We start from the raw sequence: 13361 nt of genomic DNA, 5'->3' as shown, positions 1-13361 counted from the left end.
AGCAGAGTTTAACCTGGATGCTTGATTTTTGACTACTTAGCTATGTTGATGGCAACTCTTTACCCTGAAAGAAACATGGTAGCTTTAGGAAGAAAGAATTATAGATATATTTTATTTTCTTGGACCATGGACATTCTAGCACGTATCTTTCCTTAGATTTTTACATGGAGAATTTCCACATTTTCTTCCCTTTGTTACTGGGAGAAGGTGCTTTCCTAACTCTTAATAAAAGGCACATGCTGGAGGGACAGTGGCCTTCACACACATGCTCACTCATACAGAGTTCTAAACAAATATTCCAAATGCTCAGGTTAATCTACATGCCAGCCTAGTTTAACATTGGATGATCAAGCAACTGGTCATTTCCTATTACAAATGATTCAGTTTGCCTCTGAGTGGGACCATGGTGATATTAAACACAGCACAGAATACATGTCAGGGACTCCGTCTGAGAAAGAAAGGATCTGGCCTTCTGCTTTTATTTGTCTTGTAGGTGTTGCTCATTCATTTTTCAAAGCATATTTGTTGCGAGATCATGAGCAAGCCCAGTGGCAGAAGATAAAGGAAGGCAAAATCAAAGTGACATTGAGTAACTCTACACATTAAGCTTTGATGCAGAAACATATTGTTTGAAAATATTTGGTGTGCAGCAGGTCTGTCAATTAGAGCTAATTATTTTTCTCTGATCAGGAAGAATGCAATCTTGTTTTAGGCAGGTTTCTTTGAAATGTACGTCTTTTATATAACTTCATTATAGGAAAATACTTCTTCCAAATTACTTTTTTTCTGGGCTGCTTAGCTATTGACTCAAATTGTCTGTGTTGAGTAGTTCTCTCTGCTTTGATAATTAACTTTTGATCATGACTGAATTTAGCAGCTCTAGTCAGATGTGTTCATAGCCATCCTCCTCAACTATTTCAGTGTTCATCGCCTTTAATCTTTGAACAAAATGATCTCATTGAGCTTCCATCAGCCTCGCTACTCAGTTAATAATTCCTGTTTCTCATCTTCATGACTGAGTTTGATTTGTTTTAGACTTGATGAGAGCTTTTGATTATTAATTTAAGTTATTTCAAAGACAAACATGTTTTAAGAGTTATTTTTTTATCTTATATTCCTAGGCTTTCACATCCACATTGTGGTTTTAAATCCACAATGATTCCTAAACTTCATGTATTGAAAGTACTATCTAGAAACAGAGCAGGTAGGAGGTCCCTAAACCATGATACATGTGCCCTGAATGGGAGACGATGCTGCAAAAGATTGGAATGAAATTGGACTGGTATAATGTAATATTCAATGGGTGTTAGGAGAATTACATCCTGGACCTTTGCTAATTTTGAGCTTGAAAATATGCATTAAAATAATTTAGGATGATTAGAAAATGGAAGCCAGAGTGAACTAGACAATCATTCCACTTTAATTTGTAATTTCCTTCCGATTTTTTTTTACAGTTATGGCCCTTCCATAATTGTGCCTCTGCTCTCCAAGATCTTATTTCAACAGCTGACTCTAGCGTTGAATAAGAAGGAAGAAGTTGAAGAATACATGAAAAGCAGTAAGATACAGAGGATCATCCATCAGAGAGTATTTACCCAGGGATGTTTTCCCATGACTTTTATAACTGCGAGTGACTCCTGCCTCTTATGTTGCATTACACCCGATTTTGGCACTAGTTGTTTTAACATTAGTTCAAGAACCACCTGCATTGTGCTTTACTTGATCTGCAGTGTGGATATACCCATAAACTTATTTTGTTAGCAGGTATTTAACTATTACACAAAAGATTAAACATGGGAATAAGCACAAACTGCTTCTTGGTTGTACACAAGGACCGCAAAATGTGAAAAATGATGCTTTTCTTTGTCACTATCAATTACCAGACTGGCTTTTGGATAGAAAGAACCAGAAAAAGTACTCGAGTCAGTACAACTTTCCTACATCACAAAGACCTGAGGAGAATGAACTGACAAGAGGCTGGCTCAAAAATATCAAAGTAAAATAATTGGCATCTGCAGAAGACAAATTAGATTTGTGGTCAAGTGTTACAGGGTAGGTGTCTGCTATCCAAAGAAAATATATCTTTTCCACTGCATAACTGAAAATCCAGGATTTTTAGGGAAAAGTATTTGATTTTGAGAAAGTGAGATTAGACAAAAAGTATTTTTTAAGAATGCCTCCTCACCCTCTTGATTCAGAAGCACTGATCAGCCACCTAAGAAGGCAATTGCTGAGCCTCAAAGAGTCTCTTAGGGCGAGACAGATGGCACTTCATGCCGTCAAACGTTGGCAGAAGGAAGGCCTTCATACTTTAACTTCTTCCATGAGCTGCAGCAAATCTAACTTAGGTTAATCTCCCAGTTTCTAACAAGCTCTGTATGCTTGGGTGAATAGCTAAGCGACTCAACACAAGTAAGTTTACAACCCACCATGATGTTCTATCCTGTCTGGTAGGTACAGAAGAGACTCCTTGGAGACCCAATTCAACAATCCAATAAAAACAAAGAAACTTTCCACATTAGTTGAGTTATATTTATATTTTTATATATATATATATCTTTGTAGATTATAATTTGTCTTGGAAGTTATACCATGCTCTTATTTATACAGAATGCCTTACCCATGATCCTAAGTAACGAACCAAAAACCACTACTTATCGACTGCACTGTATTGTGCTCTGATTCTGTAAGATACAGTTGGTGCTAACTATGACTTCCTGTGGAGGAGGAGAATGTAGTGTGCAGCAAACAAACCACCCAGAATTGTGCTGGGAATCAAAAAGCCCAAACCCAAGGGCTGAAGGATTAGTATGTGATGATACATGCATAAATATGTGTGTTGTGTTCCTTTTTTTTCTTCTTTACTTCATTGGTTACGCTCTCCTCTACCTGTCCCCTAATGTCAACAGAGGAGATTGTATTTCTTTCTTGCTAATTGCCTTTGACGTGAAGTTGGCAACCTTGTATTTGAGATTCTGTGTGTGATGTTCCGGGTCAGTCTCACCTCGAGGACAAAAAGCCCAATGTTACTGTATCTAGGACCAAAAACAATGGAGAAGTTACTCTCCTTATCATGTCATATTTTTAAAAAATGAGTAATTTTTCCTTCAGAAGCCAAACATGTGGGATGGATCAGCTAAGATCCATTTTTTGAAATATCAAGTCACCAAGAATGTGGTATCTACAAATCAGAATGGTTCATTGAACTCTTGCTGTGTATGAACCACAGAGAGCTTCTCATCATTGCTTTGAGCAATGCAGTAACCTTCATGGCTTCACAGAGAGATGCTCAAGAATACTTGAAATACTGGAAATTTAATTTCAATTGGTGCAGTGGAGGCTGGGTAAAATGAAAAACAGAGATTAAGTGACCAAATCTAAAACAGTCTGTCTGTGGGTTACGAGTCACCTTTATCCTTGATGTAAGTGAACTGCTTTTAATTGAGCAGCAACACAGATGTATTTGGGCTTCTGTCAGCAGTTTTTCCCAAATTCCTACGTTTCCACCAGGCCAATGGTGGAAATCAAACTAAGGAAGTATGCAATGAAAAACGTGGCCACTTCCCATTCTTGAAGGACTATTCCATATTTTTTTAAAAAACAGAAAAGAGCTACATACACTGAGTGTGTACTACACTCTGAGGAGTGCTTGTTGCTTGTGTAGACATATCTGAGCTGGTTTTAAATTAGCTAGTGTGGATACTATGAACACTGTTGCTTTTGTTGCACACGTTTCAGTTTACACAGTGTTTGGTGAACTTTACAATACAAACTGTTACGGCTATCTGTCAGTGAACGGACTTATTTCAATGATAACTCACATAACATGTATGCTTATTTTAGGACTTTGATACCAACGTACCTTGACAGAAGGGGCTTGAAAGAGTGCCTTCCTTCCCCAATTATTTTGATATATGCTGGATTCTTTCAAAATGCTTTTGATGGGAAGTTGCTAATTGTACTAATTTTGACTCCTCCATCCAACAAAGGAGAAATTGTAATATGCCATTACAAATTCCCTCAAGAAACAAGCAGCAAAAGGCTAGATTCAAAGAATATCCGGTGACCTCACTGTGCAGCTGCAGACAGTCTCCACAACCTGTGTGTTCCTCAATTTCCCAGTTCTAACAGAAGGAGAGTAATTCTTCGTATCTCCACCCCAGAAACTTACCTGAACAGTGCTGATATTTTGAGGTCTTATAATGAGGTGTACTTTTAGTGTACAATGTCCGATTGTTATTTTTGCAATGTTCACATGAGTTATAACTTGCTGCGTCAAAATGGAAAGGAGGATAGGCAGACATCTTGGAAACAGCCCCTTGTACCCTTGCTCATTTGTAGTTTATGCCCTTAGATTTTCCTTTGTGGCAAAGGCCTTTATCTCATTCCTTTGGGAGTCCAACCTACCCTTAGACTCTGCCCTACTCTAAATCAATGAATAGCTCCCTAGGAGAAGCAAAAGGGCAGAGTCAAGGAGTACCAGCAGTGGCAGTGCTGGGAAGATGTGGATTGATGTTGCTATTGTTCATGCCGTCCATTTATTTCATGTGCAGGACTAAAGACTTCAAGGATTTTAACTTATACTGAATGTTACATCTATACTGAATATTAAATCTATTAGAAACAGGCAGCAGAGGTAACAGAGGTAAACACACAGGAGATAACTCTTTGCTGACCTTGGTCTGGTTTAGTACATTGCTCAGCTGACTTAGCCAATTACTAAATTGCACAGCTCCAAAAATTATACTTAATAGTATTGCCATTAAGTTGGTAATTTTGTAAAGCAGGCATGCTCTCTGTGAGAGCACCCTGCCCAAATCAATTGCACTGTCACGCTGTGGTCCTGACCTGTCCCTACGAGCAGGCAGAAGTTCTGTTCTGGGAAGATTCATCCTGCCGGCACAGAATGGAGCACCTTCAACCCCAGCAAACCTTGCAGTGGCAGATGGATTCATCGTAAGAAAAATTAAGGTGTTTAGTTCTCATTACTGTTCTCCTTCTGGAATTCCTCCAGGGAAGATCAACTTTCACTACTTCTCCCCTTATTCTGGCTGACAGAACCTAATTACTGGATTTATCATGCCCTTTTCATCACCTACTTTACACTTGTTCTGGCCACCTATGAGTCCTTCCTTCAGACTTTTGCACCCCCCCCAGTCTCAAAGCCAGCACTAGCACTATCCTCTGCTGGTGTAAAAAACTCCCAAGAATTTAGATTTTGAAGTTCACAGACAGTTGCTTGGGCTTTTACAAAAGAGCGACGCTGCAGATGGCCAGCGTAAGAAAGCCAGACACTTTCTTTACCAAAATGCTTCACAAGGCATTCATGATAAAAATCACACTCTCCTTTTGAGGAGAAAAGTGAGATAAATGTTTCCTATGTGGTCGGATTAGTGAGTGTTGAGCACTGAGATAGCCTGCAGATACCACAGACTTCAGATTTATTTTTATAGGACAGTATGGTCAAGTCTGGCTTTTCTCTTAACAACAACAATGCTGGTGTCAATCAATTATCTCACCTGCTGCTGCCTCTGCTTGCTGCCAAAACAATACAGGGCTTTTGCATAAGTGGCATACATAGCAAGAGACTCTGGGGAAATATATTTTTCCTCCATGCTTATAATAAAGACTTCTTTACAAAAAAATGTGTGCACAAGCATGCACACATACAGAGTACGTGATCCGTCCTGCGGACTGAAAGCTGCATCTCCCTCCTCCCTCCCAACCCAGAAAGGCTGGCAGATCTCCAGTGTCTGGTCCTTACAGCTGTACTGAGGAACAACTGGCCTCTCCACCTCTATTTGATTAGTGATGGAGGCATCAGTTCTTTTTAAAGATTCTCCTTCAGGTGAATGATGTCTTATGGTATGGCTGACAGAGCCTAGCTGCTTCAGGCTGGTGGCATGAAAAACTAAACCCAAGAGAAGCACCTGTTTCAGAGAGCGCTGAGGGGCTATGAAGTGCCTGCTTACTTGTGGGGAAGTGAGGAGAGGACTTCTTGCAGCTGTATTTATCCATCTTTTCAACTAAGGCACTTCATTCCCCCTTTGTTAGGGCTGCCTGCCTGCCAGTATTTTCTTTTCCTGTATTATTCGCTCTTCTGCGGCAGAGGGTTTTTGAGACGCTGAGCTGCCCGTGCATACTAGGCAACCCACGGAAAAGGCAAGTCAGTGGGAGGGACGGGGCTCCTCCAGCTCCTTTGCTGGTCCGGGCAGCTGCTGCCCCAGAGCCCAGGTAAGAGCATGGCTGCAACCTGCAGGGGCAAACTTATTGTTGTTGATCTGTAGTGCTGTGCACTCTACCACAACCATTTGTCCTGAGGGTTGTATTAATCCCCTTCCTCATTGATGGATGACCTCCAGAATAGCAACATGTGTGGAAATAATTACATGAGACTCTGTGAATTTGAACAAGTTAAAAGCTTTTGATAACACTGTGTCTTTTAGTGGTGTGCGATGTTTTTCGCTCATAACTGCAGCAAGCTCAGCCCAGATCTCAGAGTGGTTACTGAAAGCTTCTGCTGATAATAAACAAATATATGATATGAACCTACGTCATTACCATGTGAATTATGACTTTAGACATGTCAGCCATCAAATCCCTTATTACCAAAGATTTGTCTAATGGAAGCTGGAGTATTCATTTTACACAGTTGATGACACATGGTTGTTTCAACTAGTGTTGTGCAGAATAAAATAATTTGAATATCAATTAAAATGGACTGAGGTAGCAAGAAAAGACATATCTTCATGAAAGGATTTTTCATGGTTATAGACTGACAAGGATGGAGAATGACTATATTATCCTAATAGCTTCTGTTTTCATTAATGGCTTAATGAAAACATTTCCCTACAATTATAAAACATGATTGTAGATCTTAAACACTGGAACATGGGTTCTTTATCAAAAAAACGCTGCTGTGGCTACAACTGATGCTGCATCACTCTGGGATTTCAATGGAACCCAATGACAGATAAACTGTTTACATTAAAAGACTCTATCAAAGTTATTTTGCACCTAGTTTCATCCTAATCCATCTGATTTTTCTATAGCTTTGACAAGATGACCTCTCTCACTGTGTGTGCAGTATCGATGTCATTACTGAAGAGCTGTTCTTCAGCCTTTCTGCTGATAACAAAGTAAATGGAAACACAGAGAAACCTTGGGGAGGTAAACAGCTTGTTCAGGATCCAGCTAAAAAATGGGAAAAATTACAACAGGAAAAGATATCTATTATTACAAGGAAAGTGGTTGTTCCACTTTAAAAAGTGTTTACGTCATACGATGAAGGCATACTATGTCTTAGAATTTCATAAACTTTTAAAAAATTTAACTTGAGTAAATGCTCAGTATGCATTATCAGAATTCAAAGCTCAGCCTATGGCTGATCACCTTTTTAGACTCAGCTACAAAGTCAAACATTTTGTATGTAATTACCTAATACTAACCTAGCAAAAAAGAATTATGTTTGTGTAAAATACCAACGATAGAGCAGGGCCATGGATTATATGTGTGTCTTGTGTTTGTATGGTTATCAGAGCAGTGGCAATAAAGTGGCAATCATTATGAGAAGGAGGAAAAAAAAAATCAAATAGAAAAGAAAAACATCTTATTGATTTGTTCTGCCAAAAACACTATATACATAAAATACTGAAAATGGAGCAGGTCTGTAACTAGTATCAAAGTTTCTTTGGTTCAAAAACACACAGAACGCTAGAAATGTGCTTTAAATTAAGTACACGTTTCAAAGGTTAACAGGACTATTCCTTAGGCAGAAGAACAAAGAGGAGCTGGTTAAAGAAAATTTGGTACACTACAGCTACTTAAAATACTGTATCCAGGCACAACTCATTTGGATGCCTTTGAGCTCAAAGCTAATTTGAATTATATAGAGGTGCTTTAAAGAACAAAAATACTAACCTGTGTTTTATCTAAGCTCTTTTAGCTGAACTGAGCTACTAATTAAAAATCTTCACTACTTTTCCTAATTTCTGATGTATTTTTTTAACAGAGTAATAAGCCATCTAAAAGCTCTGTCCTTCCTCACAGAAGAGTGTTAACGTTAGCACCTCTGAAATGCCTTGTCTAACGGTTTTACTAATAACGTGTCTGTCATCTGCCTTGACTGTATCTCTCATAGCCAATCTAAAAATATTGTGCAGTAGGACTTCTGAATGCAATACTGATACATATGCCAACGTTCCTCCCAGTGACAACACTACAAGAGTTTACAATCCAGGCAATGCTTAAATGTAACAATATCTCTCATATAATACATTAAACAGATGTGTACCTGGTATTATAAATATGTGACATAAAAATCTATTGGGTTGGTCAGTGTGCATATTAAAAACCATTCAAGTAGGTCAAATTGTGGATAACTTAAAACTTTAAAGACAGCAATTTTAATAAAACTGTCAATACAATTTTCTTTGTAAAAACATTTGAGACTGATTATGCTGCTTATATTGAAAGAGAAACACAAGGTCTATATCTTTAGATCTTTTATTGAACTGTGAGCACAGCATCAATAACTGCTTCTCAGCTGTAAATGAAAATTGATTCCAGATCTAACCCGTCATTTTCTGTGTGTCTTTAATCCCAAATCACCCACAATGAGACATAAGAATCAGCATTTTGTCTATGGGACAATGCATGTGTCATATGGCCAGCTCCAAAGTGCCTACACTGAAGATACTGTGGGGTGTGTTTACATGTGTTAGATGTAGGTGATAACTGCTGTCTCTCCAAGCAAGGCCCAAAAACTGATGATGGGAGTTTGCAGCTGGAGTGGAGTGACTTGAAACTTGCCTCACGCTCTACTGCGAAGATCAATATGGTCCAAAGCTTTACAGATCTGAAGTCTGAAGGGACCTGCAATGAACATCTCATTGGACCTCCTGCACGTCACAGCCCAAAGAAATTCACTTGACAACTTCTACATCAAGCCCACAACTGCCAGAAGTCTAAAAGGAGAGGGAAACCACAAGGTTTCCATGCAATTTGAAGCATTTTGGCACTAGTAGTTTGGATTTCCAGTCAGCTCTCACTTGCTGAAGCCTCTTAAGACCTCTGGGGTGAAATGAAAGTGTATAGTTTCCTTTCAGGAATCTTTTTCTTGGTGATATGTTGCTAGGCCATCATCATGCATGCCTTAACTCTTTTTGGCTGAACCAAAAAGACCTAACACTTATGTTAAGGAGGGTTCTCCAGATCATGTTTATAACTCTTAGGAACAATTTCCAGTTATTCAAAATCCTGTTTGAAAAGTGAATGCTAAAAGTGGGCAGCCCATTCAGTAACAGCCTTGATAATACTATCTATAGAATAAATAACTTCCACTGACTTCAATCTGGTAGTTCTCATCTTATCCAGAAATCAGGCTCAACTTCTTAATTATATGACTGACTGGAGCTATCATGTGTGTTGGGTTTCTCCTCAGAGGTGGGGAGAAAAGGAAGGAGATGTTTAACACCTGAAAGAGCAAGAGGTCCATAGACCCCTAAATAAATGCAGTACAGATCAGAAATAAGTGTGCTCGTTCATAGGAGCAAGAGAATAAGACAGAAGACCTTTGTTTCTTGCAGACAAGCTTCTAACAATCTTCCATCATGACAAATGGACTACTGGTAGTCTCAGAAGACAGGCTGATAGATCAAACTCTCTCCACGTACTATAGACATTCACTAAAAGTTGAGATCAAGGTGCATTTATGGATCAGTGTCACTACTACCCCTGCCTGTAAAGATTGAAGGGTCCCTAGCAATTCTCAAAGGACAAATCCTAGGGCTCCCTACTGACCACTGTTCTCAATTTCAATTTCCTTGAAATATGAGTAGAGATAAAGATAACAAACTTGATTTTTACATACTGTGTTTTTATTAATAACAATGAGTAAATGCCAGCTCATGCTTCACATTAGCTGCAAGCCTATAGCAAAAAAAAAAAAAATCAGAAAGATCGTAAAGACAATTATTCCGTTTCCTTACAGAAATGTTGCAGAAACTGTTAGAATGGTTTTGAGCTGAGACTTCTAATCTTTTCTAACCCTGTCAGAATGTGCATGTGTGTACAGTTGAATTACAATGGTCATTTGACTGCAAAATCATTATGTTAAAAAAAAAAAAAGTATTTTTCTAACCTTGGGCTCCACAGCTGAACATTCAACATTGTAAAATTCACATCTTGTAATTGCCTTGATCTGTCTCTCATGAATGAATATTTTATATACATTTTGGAAAAAAAATTTGCAGTCAAAAACCATTGCAGTTACCTTGTTGATGTTTATGTGTCTGACCAGTGGGCCACATCAACCTTTCTTTCCATTTCCAATCCCCTCTCTTTAAAAAGATATGGCAGAAGCTGCTAAAGTGTGAAGGTGCTGCCAGTGTAATGCGTGAGTGATGCAGCAGAGCCACGCTACACAGCTTTGCAAGGCCTTAGTCTGGGATGCGGTGTGTGACAAAAATCTAAAGGACAGGCACATACAGTCATTTATTCAGGAAACCTAAAAAGCTGCGGGATTCTTTCCTATAATGTGTATAACTTTGTCTATACCCTCTATTTGTAATACAAATAAAAGAGATGCTACCATACATATCTGGGGTACATAGGAAAGGTGAAGGTTTCCCTTGAAGTGCAGGGCGTGCTTCTTGTCCAGACAGTTCATTATGTTTTACGTGATTGGAAGCATTCATGTTTGGAATCCCTAAATATTCAGACCATAATCTGTTTCTTAAGAAGATATTTGGGAGAGCTTAGGAGATTTGAATCAATTCTAATCACTTAGAGTGAGATGAAGCTCACACTGCCGAAAGGAAAAACATTTTCTATGTACTATAAAATTTTGAGAAACTACATGAGCAGTCCTTATTGTGCTCTCTTCTCTGTCTGCAGCTTATGCTGTGAATGGTATTACTGTAAAGTCACGTGGAGTTTTGGTGCAGTCGGAGGCTTCCTACAGCCCAGGCACATCACCACCACACAAGCACTCAGGCTGCAGCCCCTGAACTGGGAGCAATGTGACACTGTTCACGAGCATGATGCTGCCTTTGGGTAAGAGGCATGCATGTACCACACGACAGCAATGATGGTTTGAGAGCTGTCAATACTCCACTGTGCAGTGTAGACATAACCATGTCTTTCCTGCTTGCTGAGAGATGACACCTATTAAGTCAGTGAGGGCTTTTCGTTTGATGTCAGCAAACGCTGGTCCAGGCATTTGCTTCTTCATTCAGCAATAATACATGATTTCATCTTAGCAGTGTAAATTGCGTAAATTTGGAATAATTCTACTTAAGTCACTAGAAAACTACTACTGTAGGAAAACAAAAGTAACTCCTACCTGATAATATATTTCCATTTCTGTATTTTGGGCATCTCAGTATCACAATGTCAATTTACAGAACTATTTGGGCAAGCTTCCAACAGATCAGGAAACCTGTTTGTACAACAGCACATTGAACAAGTACAGGCTTTTGAGCCTTTGACTTCGGATGAGAGCACAAGTCTCTCTCAGTGCTAAAAAATACTGACTTGTCTGACTAAGGGGTCAGCTGACACCAGAAGGTAAATCTTTCCTTGCACGACCCTAAAGGACAGATTAGATAGGTTGAAGGAGAACATTTAGGTGGTTTAAAAATAAATAAGAAAGAAAGATCGACTTATAATTAACATTTCTCAGGCTGAACAGATGATCTTATACTGAATTTCCTTCATTACCTTCCTCTCTATTGCAGACGTTTACACATTTGAACTTATTGCATATATAAAGTAACACAAACGATTAATTTAACCCAAAGACTTTTTTTTCTGCTAAGAATGTTGAGAATATGAATTTTACCAGCTTTATTTCCCAGCATTATCCATAAATATTTATAAAGTGGGAAGGATAGAGAATGACATGAGCCAGTTTTCTGAAAATGATTCTTCATTAACGTCCCAAGTAGGTTGAGAGACTTTCAGTATTGATTTACAGCTGCACACTGATGATTTTCCCTCTCACAAATAGGAATCACTGGATTACTAACTACGGACTCCCAGCCCTTTACTCACTGAATGGAACAAAACTTACAGACCCAATCTTCTCGGATGCAGTTGTACAAATGAATTGCAAAGTGCAAACCAACTCCGCAGTTGTGATAGTGGTCTGGTGTGGTCATTTTACATCCGCCTCCATAAAGGTCACCAATTTCAGAAATTGATTGCGAAAACAAGCAGAGGCTGTTCCACAGTTAGTTTGGTACATGGAGGATAAAAACTCAGAGCACATTAGCTATTCCTGGATGATGCCATGTGTGGTCTCTTATTCCAAGGCTAGTAAGTCAGGTTTTGGTTTAGTTTAGTCCACTTCACAAAGTTAATTCCATAAAACTGACAAAATGCATTCCTATTTAAGAGTAAGTTTCCTCCCACAGAGGTTCTGTGGACAAGCAGGATTTGAACTAATGGATTCTGCAGCATCCCAAAATGCTTTTCATGCAAATATAGTAAACCAACATGCAATCACATTCAACTGATGAAACAACTTTTTCAGATTATATAGTCTATGCACTTATATCAATGTATTTACCTGTTCATTGTCATCTTCATCACTGCTGAGTTTCAGATCATCCTCAAGCATTCTGAAAAGACAGACAGACAATACAGAATTACATTTAATGAATTAACTTTATATACAATGGGCTGAATCTACCCTTCAGCAAAGTCAGGAAAAACTCCCTTTTCAATTCAACAACAGCAAATTCAGATCTGTGGTAAGTAAACTGATGAATACTCCATGTATTAGTCCTTCTGTGTGATGCTAGGTAAGAACAAATGACTTCCAGACTCATCCATCATAAAGTTTGGCAGTCAGCTCCTCTTTCATGTCCTCTTTTATTTGCACATTTCCTCATGGTGATTAGTCCATATACACCTATGTGTATTTCTAAATCAGAAGGTGGAAGGGAAATTCAGCTCTGAGACTCTTAAAAACTGATTAAAAGTCCTCCATATTTCATTCCTGATCTAGGGCATCACTGATCTTCTTTGAGGCCGATACCAATCCCCACCTTACCAAACTGAGAATGCAGAGTGGAGAATAGCAAGAGGAGGAGGAGCTTGTCTGAGGTTTGATGGGACCTCACAGTTGTTAGTATCTAAAGGCAGAGCAAACATTTTCCAAGCTAGGAATCTGCTAATTCATATCCCCATTTTTATTTATTTTTTTTTAAATACAAGGAAGTCTCACATCACTGCTCCCTGCCTTCAGTTAAAGGGGAATGAAACTCCTAAAAGATGTGGCTGTCCCAATGCCTCCTTCCTTTCCTTTGGCAGAAGAATGAGTTGAATAATGCATATTACTAGATTAACACTCATCT

General features: G+C 38.8%; 1 protein-coding gene across 1 annotated transcript in view; it reads right to left on the bottom strand.

The window, feature by feature from the left end:
- Nucleotides 1–13361, bottom strand: part of AFF2 (ALF transcription elongation factor 2) — a 343908-nt gene that overhangs the window by 77404 nt on the left and 253143 nt on the right. Inside the window, exon 8 of the mRNA XM_075162266.1 lies at nt 12572–12623. Within this exon, the coding sequence (XP_075018367.1) occupies nt 12572–12623 (52 nt within the window). The remainder of the gene's footprint in view (nt 1–12571; nt 12624–13361) is intronic.

This window comes from Calonectris borealis, chromosome 13 (genome assembly GCF_964195595.1).
Source record: "Calonectris borealis chromosome 13, bCalBor7.hap1.2, whole genome shotgun sequence".
NCBI classification, from domain to species: Eukaryota; Metazoa; Chordata; class Aves; order Procellariiformes; family Procellariidae; genus Calonectris; species Calonectris borealis.
This window is presented reverse-complemented; position numbering and strand designations above follow the sequence as displayed.